At 46.3% G+C, this 19,179-nt stretch overlaps 1 protein-coding gene across 1 annotated transcript in view; it reads left to right on the forward strand.

Moving 5' to 3' along the window:
* The first annotated feature begins 9,829 nt into the window (after nt 1–9,829).
* Vipr2 (vasoactive intestinal peptide receptor 2) overlaps nt 9,830–19,179 on the forward strand; it is an 80,517-nt gene continuing 71,167 nt past the window's right edge. Inside the window, exons 1-2 of the mRNA XM_036205379.1 lie at nt 9,830–9,980; nt 11,702–11,801. Of these exons, the coding sequence (XP_036061272.1) occupies nt 9,933–9,980; nt 11,702–11,801 (148 nt within the window). The 5' untranslated portion in view covers nt 9,830–9,932. The remainder of the gene's footprint in view (nt 9,981–11,701; nt 11,802–19,179) is intronic.

Genomic DNA, 19,179 nt, shown 5'->3' on the forward strand with positions numbered 1-19,179 from the left:
CTAGTGTTAGGGCTTATGTGTTTGTACAAGTATGTAAATGTGTATTGTATGTATATTTGTATGTTTATATGAGTGTACATGTGCATGTTTGTATGTGTATATTTATGTGTGTACATGTATATATTTATGCATGTGTATATTATGTACATGTGTATTTTCATGTTTATGTATATATATATATATACTTGTATGTATACAAGTATATATTATGTGTGTATGTGTGTATGTTCATGTGTTTATATGTGTACATTATATATTTGTGTATGTGTGTATACATGTATATATTTTTGTGTGTGTGCATATGTTTGTATTAATATGAGTATATGTGTGTGTTTATATGGATGTACATGTGTGTACTTGTGTATATTTATCTGTGTGTATTTGTACATGTGTATATTTGGGCCTCCTATCCAATGGGAACCTTGTAAAGAGATGTCAACAGCCAATTCCTGAGAGAAGACACAACACCATGCTAATTCTTTTCTGTACTGGGTCTCAGTCCCAAACCAGGGATTTCTTCAGGAGCCATAACAGAGCAGAGTAGATTCTACCTGAGTGAGATCATGCTTTTCTTTCTGTGTCTGCCTCATTCCCCCCAGAATAAAGTCCTCTGGATCTATCATGTTGTGGCAGATGACAATATTCCCTACTTTTAAAATGCTGAGTAGTATTCCAGTGTATACTTATACTGTTTTCTTTATCCACTCATCTGGATAAACATGTGAGTAGTTTTCACTATTAGCCTGGGGTACTCAGCAGCTAACAAGGGACTCTGTTTCAAATGAGGTGATGGACATCTGAAGTTGTTCTCTGACCCCCACATGTATGTCCACACTCGTGTACAAGAACATACACAACATGTACACAACACACACACAAAAGAAAGAGTAGGGATATTTTGTTTGAAATACCTGAGTAATTATCTCAATTTCATTTTACTTTTAAATACTAATTTGAGACCAAAGCTGTGCTGTGAGGTATTCAAAAGGCAGCCTGGCTCATGGACAGGAGAAGAAAGGAAAGAGGAGGAGGAGGAGGAGGAGGAGGAGGAGGAGGAGGAGGAGGAGGAGGAGGGCTGATATCTTTCCCTTGGCCTGGCTGGTGACCTGCTGAGCCAAGTTACCTGAGTTGGAGAAAGGAACCTGTATTCTCCCTAAAGAAAGGAGACAGGAGGAGGGGAGGGAGGCACTTTCTTTCAGCAATATTTTATATTGGTTTTCAGTTTTGTGGCATTTACTTGTCCTTGAACCCATGTAAATGTTTAAAGCATAAAAGGAAAACCCCAAGTCTATTCCAAAGAATTCCAAACATTAAGCACTGGAATGACAGGCGTTCTTGCAAAGGGGCCAGGGCTTCCTGCATGCCACCTGCTCCTGTGATGAAGCTATTTCCCTGTGACAAAGTTGCCAGGCTTAGGAGTGCTGAGAAATAATGAATATGAAGTGAGTAGACATGTGCACCTCCAGAGACACATACCACAACACAAAAAGGCTCATCACACCACACAGACACATACACCACAACACACACATCATAGCACATGCATAGAAAAATACACACACACTATAGCACAGACACATGAACTACAGAACACACCCTACATCAGACAGATACACACACACACACACACACACACACACACACACACACACACACTACAGCACAGACACATGAACCACAGCACACATCCTACATCAGACACACACACAAGCTGCCAGCTACATATGCCACAACACAGACACATCACAGCATACAGACACATACATCACAATGCAAACATCACAGTACATGCATAGATACATGTACACACACTTCCGCACAGACATATGCACCAAACACACACATTCACAAGCTTCCGGCTACACATGCCACATCATACCAGCTACATAGGCATACACAAACCTCATCACAAACAGACACATGTTCACACCAGCTACAAATACATACAACACATTCTAGACCACCCCTATAAATACACCCACCATACCAGCTACATACAACACAACCCAGAAACACATGTGCCAAAATAGTCATAAGTGAATGACAGCTTTCCTATCCTGAGAGCTTGACTTATAAAGACATTTGTCATACTCAACTAGTTTAATCTACTGAGTTTGAGTCTACCACTACTACTCAGTTTCCCCGAGTGATCACTGACTTTGATGTGGCACTTCCTCCACCTCTAGCATGTCACAGCCCCAAGATATACAGCCAACTTTCAATGGAGCCAGGTCTTTGCACTGCCCTCTCTCACATCTGGCTGACATCCTCCCTGGAAAATGCTTGGAGCTCACAATAGAGACCCCCCCAGACCCAGGCCCGGGTGCTTGGTTCACACATACCATGCTGCCCTGTTGCTGGGAGAAAGGCAGGCTCCTCCTGAGTGACGCTAACAATGGCTGGCACAGGTGCTGGCCTCTCAGACCTTATGAAGGGCAGTGATGTTCGTCTAGCCCTGTTGTCAGGAAGGCAGCACCTTCGGTACCCTCCCCATGCTCAAGTGCCCCTTGTTTCCCCTCTACCTTGGGCAGCTCCTTGGAAGATGGTGTGAGGCAGATACTGTCCACTGAGGGGCAGTGCTCCCCTGGCCAGGACACTACAGCCTCAGGAGGGCATTGCATAGAGGGAACTGGGTGAGTGCAGGGCAGGACGCAGCCACACAGTCCTGATTGTGAAGAAGGACATGAGTATGGATAGGTGCTGCCCAGGGACACTAGAGTGGCTCCGGGATTCCAGCATGAGTGCCTTCAGTGCAAGGCTGGGAGCACAGTGTTTGCTGTGCACGAATAAAGCTTGGAGCACTTCCTGGGCTGGGGAGGGAGGCATCCGCCCCATGCATTTTGACTTAGGAACAATGTTGCTGGGAATGAGACGGGTATCTTTTGCCACAGCCAGTGTTCCTAGTCTGGGGCTTGGATGCGGGTGATGCAGCTACAGTGCAGCATGCCTATTGGTCTCTCAGAGCAGCTGTCCTCTGCTGAAGGGGAAACAAGTGGGGTTCATGTCCTGCACAGCAACCCAAAACCTCGCTCTAACCTGAGAACCCAGGTTGTCCTGGCTGGTGAGTCACAAGACTTCATTTTTACATTTTCTTAAGAATCTCATTTCTAGAAGATTGCATTACACTATCACTTTTAAAAGAGCATTTCGTGAGAAGAAGTGTAAGAACATGGAAAGTATTGCTTTTCCTCCTGTTTGCAACATCAGGAAGGAACCAAGGGCTCCGTGAACTCCAGACAAGTGCTTGCCATTGACTCCCAGCCCTGAATATTTACTTATTCAAAGAGTATGTAGCACAGCATCAAAAACTAAAGGCCACATTGGCCTCGGAGCTCTTTAATTTCACTTGCTGAACTCTATAGCCTTAGATTGCTAGGAGCTGATTCATTCTTTGGTGTTTTGCACACTTTGGTAATGAAATAAATTGTGACTAAAACAAGATCTTTTTCTTCCACCAGGACAACAGAGTGGGCAATATCTGGTGGACAAGGTACAGGCTGAAGTGTGTGGAGTCCCCATTAGGGGCCCACCTCCACTGTACTAGCTAGCCCTGGTAGTCTCATCTGTCCTGGAATAGAGAGAAAACTTAGCATCTTCGGACTCAGATTCCAAACTCAAGTCATTATTCTTTGAAGAAGAAAACATCAGCCACCTGAAGACAATTGCTGTACTGTGACAAAATGCCATCTGTTCACTTGGATTGTGGAGGGAAGTCATTTAAAGGATCCTCAGCATCAGAAGAGTATTTACACTGGAACAAGGTGCAAAATCAGGAGTCTTCTGCTGCTGCCACAGCTCCCCAAGTGCTATTCAGTACTTGCTTTGTTCATGCTTAGGGACACTCAGACATTGGATGGTTGCCATGGGCTCCAAACTGATGAAACTATGAGGATCCAGAGGCCATTATAAAGTCACCCAAAAGCCGTGGACAAGAAATACATTGAGAAGTCCACCAAACTCTGATAGATCAATGGCTATCATACACACTTTCTCTTAGATGGCAAAACAAGTTGTCTTCCTGATTAACTCCCTGACACCCATAGACAGCACAGAAAAGAAAGGAAGGAAAACGAACAAAACCAAACCAGGATTGGATCATAGCATCTGAGTTTTGCTTTTTAGCTCCCTCTTCTGGTTTTCTTCCACTCTTCCTTTATCGTGTTTGCTGACCCACCTTTTTTGTACAGATGGCAACTTCACTGTGTGGAGACGAAGCAGTGTGTGACTGCTTAGGGAGAAAGACAGTTCAAAGCAATCAGCCAAGTGTCCTCAATTACGGACAAGGGGACTTAGCAGTAGAAATGTGGGCAGCTCCACAGGCTACCCACCCTTCCTGCTCTTCAGTTACAGAGCCTCAGAGTGGAGCCCTCAGCCATAACATCCTCTCAGGAGGCCTTGTGTTAAAGCACAATGTTATTTTACTTACTGTCTGTCCATCTAACTGTTTGGCTAGTTCAGCGTATTAGAGCAAAGCTACAAGAATGCATGTTTGCTCGCCCTGTGATTCCTGTGTGGAGACTGGCTTCCTCAACAGACAGCATGCTTCCTAAAGAACGAGCATGGGCTCTGTTCCCACAGCCAAGCACAGCACCCAGGACACATGTGCTGCTGCATACATGCTTGCTTTTGATTGAATGATCTGTAGGACATTCTGAACTATCATCTAGGAATAGGCCAGGGAGTAAAGACCATGCTGTTAGTTAACACTCCAGCCACTATCACCATACCCAAGCTCTACTCGGGCACCTCAGGGGCAAGGAAATAATGCAGGTCACAGGTTCTCAGTTAAGTTTGCAAACTCATGGTGGCCTGTGAACCCGAAACAGTACAAGAGCTCTGTGCAAATCAGCACATGTCAAGTGGCAGAAGCAGAAACACCACAGTCCTCTGCTGGCTTGCTTCGTTCATGCTGGCTTCCTGGTAGGCTCAGGTGCAGTGATTTTCAAGTGTAAAGCATAACTATATGGTTAGGCAGAGTGGCACACATTTGTAATCCCAGTGCTCAGGAGATGGAGGGAGACAGATGGAGAAATTCATAGTCGGTCTTAGCTTAATGTAGGATGGAGTTTGGGGTCAATATGAGACTTCTTTAAAAAATACAAACAAAAAACTCTAACAATAACAAAATAACCCACAGATGTATGGAAGGGACCATGCAATGCCTTGGAGATGGGAGAAGGAGCTCCTGGATTCTGGAACACACTGAATCTTTGTGTAGAATGTGCCTCCTCTGGCATGTGTGTAGGGAAAACTTAGCTAAGAGCTGTGCTATTTATTCTGCATAACCTATGCTTCAACTTCAAAATTTGAAGAGCAATGCTATTTTTTTCTTAGTATGGACAATTACACAGTTGAGTTGAACCTGAACCAGAGTACATGAGCTCAGATCTGGCGACAAGAGACGGCTGTGGAGGACTGCAGCCATGGCACACCTCCACCCTACCCTGTTTCCTGGAGTTCAAGCTGTCTTCTCCTCTGATGATTTGAGAAGAGAATTTACCATCTGCTACTATTTCCACAAAAACTCCTCACTAGTGGATTACATGGACGTAACATTTGAGCTTTTCCTCCCAGCGTTCCCACACATTCATTCTAGCCCTCTTCCCGTGCAGGCATCCAAGTCCCCTGTTCCATGTTCAGGAAGTACTCTGAGTTCCAAGTTCTGTGTACAAGAAGTGCTCCATGTCATTGAAAATGGAATGGCCCCGAGCCTTAATAAAAACACATGTAAAAAGATGGAGAACAAAAGTTTCTCCCATTCTAATTCAACATGGGTGAACATCAGTAGTCAATGTAGCTTGGTTGAGGAAAACGCAGACAGCTGGCGAGCATCATGCCTGGATTTGTCATTGGGTGTTTTGATAAGAGTTTGAGCCTGGGCCTAAGTAGGAAGACCCACTGTCTGTGTGTGTGGTACCATTGGTTAGCTGGAGCCCAAATGAACCAAAACTCCAGAGAAAAGATGAATTATTGCTTTCTCTTCGGGAGCAGCATCCCCTGCCTTGGGCATCAGAACTCCAGGTTCTTGAGGAATTGGACTCTAGGACCCACCAGCTCTCACCCCTTTGCCTGATCTAAGAATTGCACCATATGCTTTACTGGATCTGAGGCCTTCAGACCTGTACAGATCCATGACACCAGCTCTCCTGCTTCTCCAGAGTGTAGAAAGCTTGGTTGTGGGCTTCGTGGCCATCATACTCAGGTGAGGCAGCACCCTAGAGGATTTATTTTTCTCTTTTTTTGGTTCTGCCCCCTTCCCCAAGAACTCTGACCATGAAGGGAGGATTGGGCTCAGAATCTGGAAAGGGATGTGTGCTCAACACACATGTATTAATAGGTTGATATTAAACTTACTATAAAAAAGAAACTATAAGAAAAGTTAAATTTTCTATAGGTACTGTGAGCTAGCTGCTCCCCTCCTAGAACTCGCCCTGAATGGGTCAAACCTCAAGTGAGGAGAGAAAACCCCTGAGACAGGTTCCATTCACCAACTTTCATTGTAAAAACAGGCACGAAGTCTTGCCTTTCAGATTTGTGCAATAAAATGAATTACAAGGATGTTTTCCCCCAGCTCTGACAGAATAGTACGTAAAACTCTCTTACGTTTTCATTTTACATTTTCAAGACCCATAACCAATATGAAATATAAATCTTACATTTTAAACAAGAATTTAGTTTGCTTTGCAGGGTATTAACGGAGCCAGGATGAGCCACCAACCCATCATCTAATACATTTTGCAAAGGAGGAGGTTTGCACTTTACAAATCAATAGTGTTGTTTTCCTTCTCTGCACATGAGAGGTGCAGAACCCTGGAGATGGCTGTAGTTGTACCTCCTAATAGGTCATGTGTCTTTCATAACCATCCCCTCTAGGCACAGCAAATAGATTCAATTTATGTTCTCCCCTGAAATTGCTCCCCTCATTACGGGGTGGTGTCAGAAAGAAGCACTGAGAAAGAATTTCCTTTTGTAAAAGTAAGACAAATAGCGTTGAAACAATCACTTTGATTCTTTCTTGTTGTTGAAGATTTTAGTTGAACACAAAGCCCTCGTAGATAAGAAAACAGAGCAAGAGTCAGCGGATGTTAGTGGGTGTCATCTGTCATTTCCTGAGGATCCTCTTTGTATGTGTGCATATACGCTTCTAATGTTCCTGATAAGATTCACTGAATCAGCTCCATGCAGGGAAGCACTTGGAGAGTGCTAGCTGATCACAGAGGATCTAAGCCCTCAGTGTTGGCCATGACAGCTGAGACGAAACTTCACTGGCACAAGGAAAAGAAATCAGTGACCACATCCTAAGAGACCAAGAGGGCTCATTAAAATGGTATATGAAAAGCAGTGCCCCAAATGCTGCTTTGAGGTATAAGAAGCCTTTGTGATAACAAGGACTGAAAGCCCGTGGCTTCTTAGTCTAGAAACCAGAGCAGCCACTGAGGTACCAGAAGATACCAGAAAACTGCCCAACATTCAAGAGGATGTCAGTGTGGAAAGGATAAGGTGCCCAGACATCAGTAGGTAGAGATGCTGAGGGGGAGTGGTCAGAGAGGTAGGAGGGATGCTGGAGGGCACAGTCGGAGGTTGGGACTCAGGTTCAGATCCTGGCTCTGAATATTGTGAGGTCCCATCACAGACCCAAGCAGACTCACCTATAGGTACAAGGGGATCTCTGTACCAGACTTTTTCTTTGGAGCCACCAACCAGCTCCCAAATCATGACACAGAGATGTATTATTAGTTCTGAATGCTTGGCCTAGCTTAGGCATGTTTCTGGCATGTTCTTTTAAATTAACCTGTTTCTCTTTATCTACCTTTTGCCTTGGGGTATATTACCTTTCTTACTTCTGCTTCTCTATGTCTGTTTGGTGTCTGCCTGGCTTCTTGCTCTGGGTGTCTCCCTAGTATTCTCTCTCTGTCTCTCTCTCTCTGTCTCTCTCTCTCTCTGTCTCTCTCTGTCTCTCTGTCTCTCTCTGTCTCTCTCTGTCTCTCTGTCTCTCTCTCTGTCTCTCTCTGTCTCTCTCTCTCTGTCTCTCTCTCTGTCTCTCTCTCTCTCTCTCTCTCTCTCTCTCTCTCTCTCTCTCTCTCTCTCTCTCTCTCTCTGTGTGTGTGTGTGTGTGTGTGTGTGTGTGTGTTTACCCTAACAGGGGTGGCTTGAAAAGAAGAATAAAGAGACCTTGAAAGACTCACTGACAAAATCTCATCTCGGTCTTTCATTAGTAGTGGGATTTCAGACAAAGCTAGAAGGCCAAGCTAAGGAGCCTCTACCGGTGTCCTTCTGAGGATGAGCCAAGAGCTCTAGACAGCAGTTACCCTGCTCCCTGTGTGTCAGGGCCTCTGCATTTGACTTTCTGAGCTGCCCCAGCACTGATGTCATGTTGTGTAGGACACTTCTTTCTAAACTTCTGTCTGAGGAACTGTCACCTGCACTGGCCACCAGTCTCTTTGGGATTTTCAGTCCTCTAGGATGCCCCCAGGAAGGTCAAGGCCCTCTTGTTTCCCCCTGCCTGTATCTACTCCTTGTCAGAGCTATCACTTCACATCATCACATACTCCGTGGGTGTGGGTGGAGCACTGTGGGGAAGAACCCTGGCATCTCACCCGTCTTTTGACCCAGAATATCCAGCAGTGGTTTTAGAGGGCAGGCCCCCACAACTATTCACATGTATCAGCTCTCCTGGTTCTTACTGTGACCCTCTGGGGTGGAAGGACAGGGGACATGGTTGTGGACTTACAAGTGTGCAGGTGGATCAGGAATAATGGTGTTTGTGGACCCAGCCAGAGCCCAAGCTTCCAGACCTCAGCCTGCAGACCTAGTGTCCAGACCTTCTCCTCCGTTACAATTCCCTGATGGATAGACACGGACAGATACACAGATGATGGAGGGATGACACACAGCAGATAGAAACCTAGGTCCTCGGGTACATGGGGCTCTAGTGTCATAGAGCACGTGATAAACTTAACGAGAAGAAAGCTAGTGGCCGGACAGGCACCCAATAGTGTGAAGGGTGCATTTTCTCCTACTTCTAGTCTTCTGACTTTGGGTTTAAAGTTACATCTAAATAGGAAGTTTAAAACTGCCTGCTTTACTTTATCTAGTGCTATTGTCTGCTGGTAACTTTCTACTCTTCCCTAGACTGGCCTGTGGGGAGCCAAGCTGCAGCTGAGCAGCGGCAGTGTCCCCCTGGGCCTGGTGTCCAAAAGGCCACACATGTGACACCCCAGGGTCTGCGGAGACACTTCTGGCGCCAATGGGCAGACCCACTTTTGCCTTGGTGAAGTTCCTGCTTTCCGTTTAACCAGGCCAGTTGTTGAGCTCTCCAGGGGAAAGAGTTTCCTCCTTTCTCTTCCCTCACACCACTGCAGCCCCGACCATGGGCGTCCAGCCTGTTTTCTGGGGTTCTTCCTTGAGCTGCGTGCAGACTTCTCATTCACAGGAAGTCAGTGCCGCCTCAGCGCTCTAGTTCCCTTACCTGAGGTTGGGCGATGCCCTTAGCCGTGAGCATCTGCTTGCCTGAGCCTCCAGCCCTCCAAAGCCGTGGGCAAGGCAGCCAGCCCACATCGGGGTCGCAATGCAGCAGGGCTAGCAAGGGGAGCCCAGCAGAAAGGGGCGCGAGAGAGCAGGGTTGACGAGGGAAGTACCCGGGCCAGGAGGGGCTTGGGGTGAGGCTCGGGGCTCAGCACTGCTGGGAGGAGCGGAGGTGGAGAGAGAAAAGCTTGGACGCAGACCTGGTGGACCAGAGTGCCAGGGAGAGGTTCTGCTGAAAGGCAAGGGGCGCGAGGCGGGGACTGGGCTGAGGGGCGGGGCCGAGGCTCGCAGCCTGGAAGGCGGAGAGGGAGTTAGGCGCGAGACTGAGGAAATCAGCCCGGGGAGGCCCCAAGCTGGGGCCGAGGCTGCTGTGGACGCTTAGGACCGAGGCGGAGCACTGAGCCAAGATGAGGGCGTCGGTGCTGCTGACCTGCTACTGTTGGCTGCTGATGCCGGTGAGTGAACCCGCGCCCCTTCCCGAAGAGGTGCGTCCCGTCCTGCAGTGGACCGCTGCACTCACCTCCTGCGTCCCAGAACGAGCGGGTGGAGCGTGGATCCCGGGGACGGTCCAGAGCAGAATGCACCGGACCCCGGGCGTCCTACTGTAGCCTTACCTAATCCTTGGCTTGCTGGACTCATTGGCGCTTTTCCCATTCTTACCTCCGTCGCGGGTTCGCCAGAAGTGGGGCCCAAGTTCTCCTTGACTCCCCCCCGAGACGATCTGGGACCTGGTCTGACAGTGCTCCTGGAGTTGGGGACACCCCTAGTACCCTGCCAGCAGAGTGGCCGCTGCCCAGGCCACCTGCTCGGGCTTCGCTTCCCAGGGAAACTGCAGTTGCTCTGTGGTTAAATATTTCTCTTTCCACCTCCTGGCCCTTGTGTTTGTTTAGTATGTGACAGAGGGAACGTGGTGTGACGAAGAAAGTTTCCCTTTGGAAATACTCTCCCCCCACCCGCCACTAAGCGATCCAAAGGAACCCCTGAAATGAAGTTCACTACATGGGTTGCATGGGTTTTATTTAGTTCTCTGGAGCTCTATCCTTTATTTGAAAACCTTTCTTAGGAAAGAAAAGAAAGGTGTGAGCCTTATTTTTTTTTTTCCTGAGAACTGTCCCCGTGCAAGGTTTCCACGCGTAGGCCTCCAGGCTGAGGGCGCCAACTAAGCTAAACGTGAGCAGCAAAGAGGGGAGGGATTGTTCAGGGAAATCCATCTGTCATTGTTGATGAAATTTCGGTTTTCTGGAGCGCATCTTCTCCCACCGAAAGGGTGGTGGGGAAGCCTCGGGCTGCATCCACTTGAACCTGTCAGATGTCCCACATTTCTTACTGTTCCCTCTGCTCCACGAGTGTCAGAGATCACACTGCTTGTAGCACCTTAAGTTATCATTTCACCAGTTCCGAAATTGAGATCAATGAGTTGCTGTTGCTTGGCATCCGGGACCTCTACATTCTGGGGGTCTAAGGGCTTTCAGGTGGTCTTTAAAGGAAAATCCTCTCTTGCTGGGGTACAGCCTTGATGTCTGCTTCTACAGTGTCTAAGGACCCTAAGAAAACTTTATTGGAAACCTCCCCTGGCTCCTTGGGATCAGTGTGTTTCTCTCAGCTCCATCTCTTCCTTTTAATCCCTCTCGTTTTTTTAAAGAAGGTGCTTAACACCAAACTTCACAATGATAGCAATGTCATCTGTACTCATAGGGTTGTGTTGCTAACCTGTCCTGAACCTTGTGAAAATTCACTTAGGCTATCTGACTCAGGGGTGACCACAGAGGGGGTCCTCGGGTGCACAGAACAACTGTGCACAGCCCACAGCCACTAAGAGTTAACTTGCTGGACTTCAGCAAGCCACAGGCTGTGAAATGGGAGCTCTTCAGTTCTGAGAGAGTATGAATGTCTAAAGCCCAGTTGCTCTTACGTTAGCAGTTACAACATACAATGTAGAATGCCCGTTTACTTTCCTACTCAGGAAAAGTATTCTGCTGGATTTTATGTTTGTTTCACAAAATAGTGAAGTTTTTCTTTTTTAAAATAACCACACCAGGGAAATGAAAATGGCTACTTTAAAATGAACGTCAGCTTGAAAGAAGTGTAGAACTGTAAGGCTGTGGGTCTCCTTGCAGATTTTTGCTTACCTCCTCTTGTGTGGTTTTTAGTTATTCTATTTCTTTAACTTGAACAGGTGGGCAGCATCCATCCAGAATGTCGCTTTCACCTGGAAATACAGAAAGAAGAGACGAAATGTGCAGACCTTCTGAGCAGCCAAACAGAAGAGCACAGAGGTGGGTCTGGGGGATAAGTCCCGGCTGCAGGTGGAAGGTCTAGCTGTCTGCACTTCTCAGCATCCTCCCTAACTGGGAGGCTGGAGGTTACCTGCACCTTAAAGACAGGTCCACTTGCCACTGTTCTGGTGAACCACAAGCAGATCTCCTGTAGCATTGTGTCAGCAGGGATGTCACCAAACCTTGTAAAAGAAAAACCTCAATTCTTAACACCAACAGTTTCCATGGCTTGGTGAGGCAGCTGTTACTAACATAATGTTATGGCTCTGCAAAGGCAGCTCTGGCTTCCAGGGAATCACAGCACAGATCTTAATTCTCGGTTTTAAAATATTAGCTATCCTTGATGTTGGTTCAGCTAAGAATGATGGAAACTTGTCAGAAGCAAGCAGGACAAGGGAATGTCAGTTCTCTAAAGACATACTTATTGTAAACATGATGTATTTGTCAAGCTCGTCCTCTGAATGGAACAGAAAGTTTTATGGGACACCAGGCCTTTGATGTATGCCTCTCTATGTTCACGGCCCCCAAATGGTCCTGGGTACCAGTCCAGGTATCAACAGTACAACCTTTTGTCCTAGATCTCTCTGCTCTATGGTCATGTGTACAACTTCTTCAAGGAAGAAATTAAAATCAAGATGAGATTGTTACAATAGGCTGATGTTTGTTAGCAGGCCTCAGGCCCTAGACACTACTCTGAACCTCTTACCTAACAACACAGTTACAGCTTCGTCACTAATGTGAAATTTCTAGTAGCCACATTAAAATAAGTAAAAAGAAACAGATTAATTTAATAATGATTTTATGTTATCTAAATGTATCTAATGATCATTTTGACTTTATAAACAACAAGAAATTATTATTTCTACATTCTTTCTTTGTAGTAAGTCTCATAACATAGTGCACTTTTTAAATGTTATTAGCACCTCACTTTTTGGGACACTTTTCAAACCTCCAGAATCACAGGTTGGCCAGTGGCTCCTACACTAGTCAGAAAGGCTGTAAGTAGCCACCTTTTCCCTGCCTGCCTTAGACCCCTGTTTCCTCACTTAACAGTGAAGGCTCTGGCTCCAGGCTTCCTTTAAAGACTTGTGATTTTACAACACACATGTCATTCTGAAGGTCACATGCCCCAAATTGTCTAATGACCTCAGTCCATAGATGTAAATAGAGTCTATCAGTTCCCCTGCCCCAGAAGAACTGACTTCAGCTGAGAACTGACTTCATCAAATGAGACAAAAGGGTCGGCTTTGTGGCCACTGAGGCTAGCTCTGTTCAGTAAAAATTCAGAGTTCAGGAAAGCAATCCTGTGCCAAAGATCCACACACATGCACACACACACACACACACACACACACACACACACACACACATACACACACCAATGATAATAATAACACATAGAAGAGGAGGAAGAGGAGGAGAGGGGAATAAAATTAGATCTGAGGCTGGTGAGATAGCCTAATAGTTAAGAGCATTTTCTGGGTTCCCAGCACCCATGGCACCACAAACATTGGTAACTACATTCCCAAGGGATCCAGTGCCTTCTTCAGACTCCATAGGCTCCTACATACATGTAGTATACATACATACATGCTGGCAAACACTCATATACATAAAATAGAAACAAATCTTTTTTAAAAGAATAAAATGAAAGTAAGACTTTTACAGGAGCTGGGGAGACCTCTGTGGCCAGTGATAATCAGAACTGCTGTAGCTGAGCTCCTAGGCTAGAGACTCCAGCTGGGTGGCTCTCTCAAAGGCAGCACCTGAGACAAGCATCCTGGGTTGTTCCAGCGGGCACCCTGTATGGACAGCCTAGATGGAGTCTGTGCAAACTGCTCGCCTGTCCTTAGTGCTTGGCTGGTATAGCCACGAAGATCAAGTCTGTAGGATTTCTCCCGTGTTTGGTGTACAGAAAAACCTCGCTGGTTTTCTTGCAAGGATGGATGCCTACTTGGACATTTTATGTTGAGGGCTTCTGTTTTCAGTATTAGCTTACAGAAGAAATACGTGTATATTCATCTACCTTTCTTGGTCACTGGCCAGCCACCCTCAGGAGAGCAGAGCTGACCATCAGGCCAGCCACTGTGCAGCTCTCAGAAGAGACAGCCTGTGTCCCCAGTTCTGTGTCTGCTCTCTGAAATATGCAGGGTTCCAACGCCAAGAATATAAATAGCAGTAGGTTACCAGGATGAAGATGCTGCAGGCAATGGGAGCCAGAGGCTGCTCAGAGCCAGAGCTGAGGGAGCACTTCTGGCGGGACAAAGCCACAGGACATGTCCTCGTGAACTCAGAAGTGACACTGCTGAGTTCCTAGCATCTGTGAGAGCTGCTTTCATATCCTTTAGCAGTGTGTGGGATTAGTGTAACAGAACATCAGACATTAGAAATAAAGTAGCTCCAATGCTAGCAAAGTAATTTCCACAGCCCTGACATGGAACTCTTCCACTTTCCCATATGATTAATCAAGAAAACAAAGCAAAAAGATGTAATAAATCCCCGTAAAACCAATGTCAATTCTAGAAAGGATTATATTAAGGACTCAGAAAGCTGTAGAGGTTTTTGGAGTTCTGTAATTTAATTCTGATTAATTGCTAAGACACATTTAATCTTGACAGTATGTGAATATGGAGCCTAAGACGGTTGAGGGTGGAAAAATGTCCTCCAGGAAGTCAGTATAGGAACCTTCCTGTGGCTTGTTATCAACTCATGTTCGCATCTGTGGTCACTCCAAGGCTTGGCAGAACAGAAGTTAGACTGGCATGCCTTAGTAACCCCCTTCCTGCAAAATTAGGTAGTGTTTGCCAAAGGAGTTGTGACAGTTACAGTCTGCTTAGAGCCAGGTCAAGAAAGATACTGAAGAGTGGGCCTTAGTTTGTTTAAAACAAAGAGTATTGGACCTATGGGAGGAACTGGGGGCCTTGAGGTTATTTCCTGCTGGCAAGCTGACTGACAATAGCCAGTCACAGCTTCATGAATAATGGCAGAAAATGAGAAATGCTGGGCCAGAGACAGACATCCCTGCTTCTCACACAGTGCACAGCTTCACATTTACAAGGGTTCCTATATGCCTCTGAAGCCTCTCAGAGCCAAGGCCTATGTATCTGGGTCATAGTCCCACCTTAGGAATCTCCAGCATCTACAGTGAGTCCTTAGAATCTTGACAGCCGGTTGAGAACCCAAAGGGAGGGTGCTTTAATTGCCAGACTGCCTAGAGAAACACAATCTCTGGTGCCCAATGCTGTTTGTATCTGACATCCTCAGGAAAGAAGTGGATGTGAACAGGCAGCATCTCTCAGAAGATGCCCGTGGAGGGGCTAAACACCCACACTGGAGAACTCAGCAAACTGTGGCTGCATTTTATTATCCAGGCATGATGTATGGTCACCAGTGACCATGGCACAGTGATCATTAGTACTTCTACCCTGTTGTTCTTGAGAGAGACAGAGGGAGAGAGACAGAGAAAGAGAGACAGAGAGAGACAGACAGAGAGACACACAGAGAGAAAGAACATACTGCGTCCTGTTACTTCTCCCAAATCTTACATCATGCCTTTAAAAATATTTCAACTAGCTTTTGCTGAAGGAACCTGTGAACATTTTTACATTAGAAATGAGTGTTAGCAATTAATGATTAGGTACACAGAGTAATACTGTTAAAGTATGAGAGGCGTGTCCATGCCTGCCCTCCCTTGCCCTGTGAGACTGGCAGTACCCGTGCACAGTGTCCAAAGCCAACTACGTATGTAGTTTGCTCTGGCCCGTGTCTTGATCTTCTTTCTCTCTTTTAGTCTGGAGACTGTGTCAGCTCTACATTCTCCTTAAAATTTATATAGTATCTAGTACATTCCTTTGGTCCCTTCCATCTATTGAGCTTTTCAATGGGTGACAATATTTTGCTATTAGAAATGGTACCCTAATGTTCTTTGGAATAAAGTAGCTCACCAGCATTTGACTAACCTCAAGTCACTAATCATAAATTAAGTCAGCTTCTCATGACCCAGTAAATAGCAAGGCCTGTGTGGTGCAGCTCTTCTTGTTCGGTGAGGATTGAACCAGGAGGAGAAAGCTTGAACCAAGAGGAAAACCGACCTGTGAGGTTCTTCCAGGTGCTGAGGTCCAGAAAGGGTGTGTCACAGGTCTGTCATCTTGAATAGGCAATGCTGTTGTTCAGAACAAGGAGGGGTGCCCACTCCTGTGGTACCTGAGACTTTCTCTGCTTGGTCATAGTGGAGTGTTCCTGGGCTTGCTACCAGAAACCTGGTACCTCTGGTAAGGACATTGAGTCCAGGTAGGAAGGCTTTCTAGGCCTTCCTAGACCCTCTACATCTGCTGGTTCTACACCCATTGGTAGAGACAAAGCAGCGTTTTCTAGAAGGACATCGCCTCATTCTTCAGTGTCTGCTCAAAGACAGGAGTGCCACTTGAGTGCCAAGTCCACTCACAGATTCAAAGTCCTGTTTGGTTCCTTCATCTGTGTGTTCAGCCAAAGCTGCCTCTCAGATAAGGATTTCTGCCAGGTTACTACCTTCCTGGTGAAGTTAGAGTTTTCTTTTCTTGGACCTGTGTTGGCTTCTGAGGTTCCAGGCAGCAAGCGCCCTGTGCTCTTCTCTCTGAGGTCTAGATCTGACTTGCTCCTCCATTTTGCTTCTCACATTACACCCCTGACACAAACCTCTTTCCGTCTTCTCTGGGTATACATTAATGCTCCTGGGAGCAGGGAGCAGCTGTAACTTTTCTCGATGAGACAACTCACTGGAGGGACACCACGTGAAGTGGTACAGATAGTCCCTAAGGTCTGTGCCACTCAGATATGGAATGGTGTGTTGCCCAACCTTACCTGAGTGCCCTATTTTCTGGAGGATAGAAGCTGCTGGGAGAAGACCTAAGAGTAACAGAAGACTATACATCATGGATAAGAATGAGACCCATGCCTGCCATAAAGTTGTGCTATACCACATGGGCACCTTCCAATGGGTTAATCTGTAATTTAAGCACTCTGGGAACACAAAAGTATGCACACATGGTTTCCTTGCACCAAAGTGTACCATGAGTTCCAAGGAAGGAGAGAGACATGTGCCAGGCTGACCTCAGATGTAGGGGGTGGAAGCAGCGGCAGGCTAGGAGCATAAGCACAGATGGGGAAGGAGAGCAGAATGGACATGTGTAGCACTGAGGGTGGAGATACACTGAGGGCTCTGGAGAGGCAGCATCTCAGTATGAGCTGTGTTTAGGACAGTCAGGGCATCCTTGGAAATGAAAAAACATGATAAGCAAAGAGCATTTCAGGGAGAGCCAAAAATGTTCCTTGTGGAAACTGGTGGGGATAAGCAACTCCCAGAAGCCATTTCTACACATCAGGAAGCAAGAGGCCAATCTGTAAGGAGACAAGAACAGGAAGGCCTGGCGGCTGGAATGTGCAGCGCCATCCTACAGATGTTCCATGGAAGAAGGCACCCATCACAATGTCTGCAAAGTTCATCCACTTTGTTGCATATTGCAACTTTTCTTTTTATAAGGTTGAGCAATACTGCATTGTGCAATGTACCCTCTTCTATTAATCCACATCTACAGTGTTTCCACCTGGCTGTTGTGAATAATGGTGCAATGGTTGTGAGATGGCAATATCTCTTTCATATATTCATTTTGAGCAGGTTGTAAATAAAGTAGGACGAAGTAGAAGGCGGCTGCAGGAGTCAGTGTGCAGAAGAAGCTGGTACATAACTCCCTTTGGTGGGGTTTATTATAATGAGGGGGCCTCAAGGCCATGAGCAGGTCTTGAGTAGGGAGGAAGAGCATGAGATAGAAGCAACAGAAGATACAGAGAGATCTAAATATGATAGGACCTGAACAGGAAAGCAAGCCTTCCTTTTAAACCTGAAGAGGAGTTTCCTGGCGGGAGTGGGGAAGAGGAGAGAGAGAGAGAGAGAGAGAGAGAGAGAGAGAGAGAGAGAAAGCGAGCAAGAGGAGGCCAGAGAAGCCTTTCGAGAGTGCAGCCTTCAAGGTAACTCTCCCAGCAAATCCCCCTGAGGAATCTCAGGCCAACCCAAGAACAAAGGAAAGAAACAGTCTGACTTTTATAGTTTTTTAGAGGCGGCAGACATTTCATATCACATGATCCAGTTCAACAAAGTTGAAACAAAGTATATGTGACATGGAAGATGGAATATTAACAAGCCAGACCTAAATACTGAGTTCTATGTTAAAATCCAGGTTCATGAAACAAAATGAATATAATGACTATGAGAAGTCACAAGATATGAGGAGAAGGCGGCCCAGGAACTCTACACAGGGCTGTTTTATCAAGGTCCTCAAGAGTGACAGAACTTATAGAATGCATCTATATATATAGAGAGAGAAAGAAAACTTTTTAGAATGACTTATAGGCTGTGATCCACTAACCCAACATGGCTGGCTATGAACAGGAAGTCCAAGAATCCAGAAGTTGTTCAGACCACAAGGCTGGATATCTCAACTGGTTGTCAGTATGTGCTGGGGTCCTGAAGAAGTAGCTCCAATGCCAGTGAAGGAATGTGTGTGCTAGCAAGGTAAGGGCAAGCAGGCAAAGAGCAAAAGCTTCCTTCCTTCTTCTGTGACCTTTTGTACACTCCCAGCAGAAGGCATGGCCCAGATTAGAGGTGAGTTTTCCCAGCTCAAAAGATCTGGATTAAAGCCGTGTCTTTCTTCCTTAAAGATCCAGAGCAGAAGTTGATCTTCCCACTTCAAATTAAGCAAAAATCCCTCACAGATGTGCCCTCCATTTGGGAGTTTTAGTTAATTCTAGATGTACTTAATATATCAACCAAGAATAGCCATCACACTGGGTATTTGAACACAGCACTTTTATGTTTGTGTGATTGTTTTGTTTACTGAATAAAACTTAGTACACGCGCATGTGTGCATACACACACACACACACACACACACACACACACACACACACACAGAAAAGCTCAGGGGAAATTGCCTTTTGTGGGGATGTCTAAGCTGTTACTATGCAGGACCACCACTGAAGGGAGAGATCAGCAGGGGCCAAGCAGGAGGCGGCAGGAAGTGACAGACAGTGCTCAGCTTCTGCATGGAAAGAGGAATCAGAGTTAGCAGGGAAGGGAGTGTTCTGGTCATCTCGGGGGCATGCCAGTCCTTCATGACAGAGGCCAGAGGAGAACTATGGAAGTCTCAGAACTGACCTTTAGGGGTTAAAGGGTGGTGTCCATTCCCAAGCAGGTGGGATGGGGTCACTGGATTTTGGTCCAAGGCACTGACTGCCAACCTCTGGTTCTGCACTGGGACAGCTCTGTCCTGGCCACAGATGAACAGTAGCTTGGCATTATCTTCCATGAGGGGTTGGACTCACAACTGCCTGGAGTATCCAGGAC

This window comes from Onychomys torridus, chromosome 14 (assembly GCF_903995425.1).
Source record: "Onychomys torridus chromosome 14, mOncTor1.1, whole genome shotgun sequence".
Lineage (NCBI taxonomy): Eukaryota > Metazoa > Chordata > Mammalia > Rodentia > Cricetidae > Onychomys > Onychomys torridus.